This window comes from Plasmodium cynomolgi (assembly GCF_000321355.1).
Source record: "Plasmodium cynomolgi strain B DNA, scaffold: 0929, whole genome shotgun sequence".
In the NCBI taxonomy this organism is placed as follows: Eukaryota; Apicomplexa; class Aconoidasida; order Haemosporida; family Plasmodiidae; genus Plasmodium; species Plasmodium cynomolgi.
In genome coordinates, this window is record NW_004193107.1 from 1 (window position 1) to 1,482 (window position 1,482).

At 22.3% G+C, this 1,482-nt stretch overlaps 1 protein-coding gene across 1 annotated transcript; it reads left to right on the forward strand.

Annotated features, from left to right (window-relative positions):
• Positions 1-91: 91 nt before the first annotated feature.
• Positions 92-1,042, forward strand: PCYB_006220 (hypothetical protein; the record flags this gene model as incomplete). Its single annotated transcript, XM_004228043.1, has 2 exons — positions 92-762; positions 877-1,042. Coding segments are annotated over 2 exons (834 nt in total), but the record flags the coding sequence as incomplete, so codon positions are not given.
• Positions 1,043-1,482: the final 440 nt, after the last annotated feature.

The following is a 1,482-nucleotide window of genomic DNA, read 5'->3' on the forward strand; positions in this document are numbered from 1 at the left end:
AACATGAAATTTTTAATATAACTAATGATATATTTTTTTAATATTTATTTATTATAAAATATATATATTTTTTATTAGTATAATCTAGAAGGTTCATATAAAGAACACAAAATAGATATAGACCGTCATTCTATATATTATGATATTTATGTTGATACGTGCAATAAAATTAATTCAAAATATAAAATTTACAATTTCGATAATGCAGATCGTACTTGCACAAATGTTATGGCATATTTAAATTTTATAACTCCAGATCGTAAATCAATATATGATGATAGTAGATGTAGATATTTGTATTATTGGATATACGACAGTTTATTAGAAAACAACAAAAATTATGATGTGGCTTTTAATTGGTATAGTATCATACTAACAGAATATTTCAATGTCAGTGATGATTTCCATATATGCCGAAATTATAAGGAGAAAAGTGAAAAAATAATACTTGAAAATTCGGCTAAAATAATAGAACTCTATGAGCCCTTCAATAATGATTGGAAAACATTCGACTGTGCTCATGCACAAAAATGTTCAAAGATATATACTAAGTATGTAAATGAATGTCATAATGACTATGATTTCTGTTTAAAACTACAAAATTTTAAAGAAGAATATGAAAAAATGTTGAAATCTATAGGAACACCGTGCGATACAGAGAAAATATTGCCATCTGCTCTAAAACATGATCATAGTGTTATTATAATAATTCCTATTATCATACTAACAACATTGCCCTTTCTTCTATTTGTACTATATAAGGTTAAATTATTTGGTTTACAGATTAATAATAGATATTATACATATTATTGCATATTTTACTAAAAAGGATAAACACTATATATTTATGATTTATATAATTTATCTAAAATATAGTTTACTCCAATTGGATCACGAATAACTTACCGAAATCGAAGAAGAAATGTATTTTTCGAAAATCAGTTCGATAATAGTAACACATTATTTCCTACTACTGGAAGATCAATGAGCACAGAAGAGAATATAGCGTATAATATAGCTTACAATTCTGCAACACATTCCTAAGAATGATTAACAAATAAATCAATTCGTAGAGTATAATTTATATTGAATATAAAAATTACATGAAATAACATACAAATCCTAATCATACAATAATACAATATTTAAAAAAACATATGGCCCATTTATTCTAAAACATAGTATAAATTTTAAATTATTTACAAATTGATATACGAAATAATTTAAGAAGTATTTCCTTTATTTCATGATAAATATTAACAATGACGAAATCGAAATTTATGTAATAAATTAATTTGGAACATATAGTACATATTAATAAATTATTTGTTAAAGCATCAAGGAATGGTATAAATTTATACTTATATTTCAAAATAACAATTATTATAATGATAATTCTATTTATTATTTATTCAGAATACATATTATTTTAATAGAAAAAAGTGTAAATTTTCATTAAAATATAGTAATTCTTATAAAGTG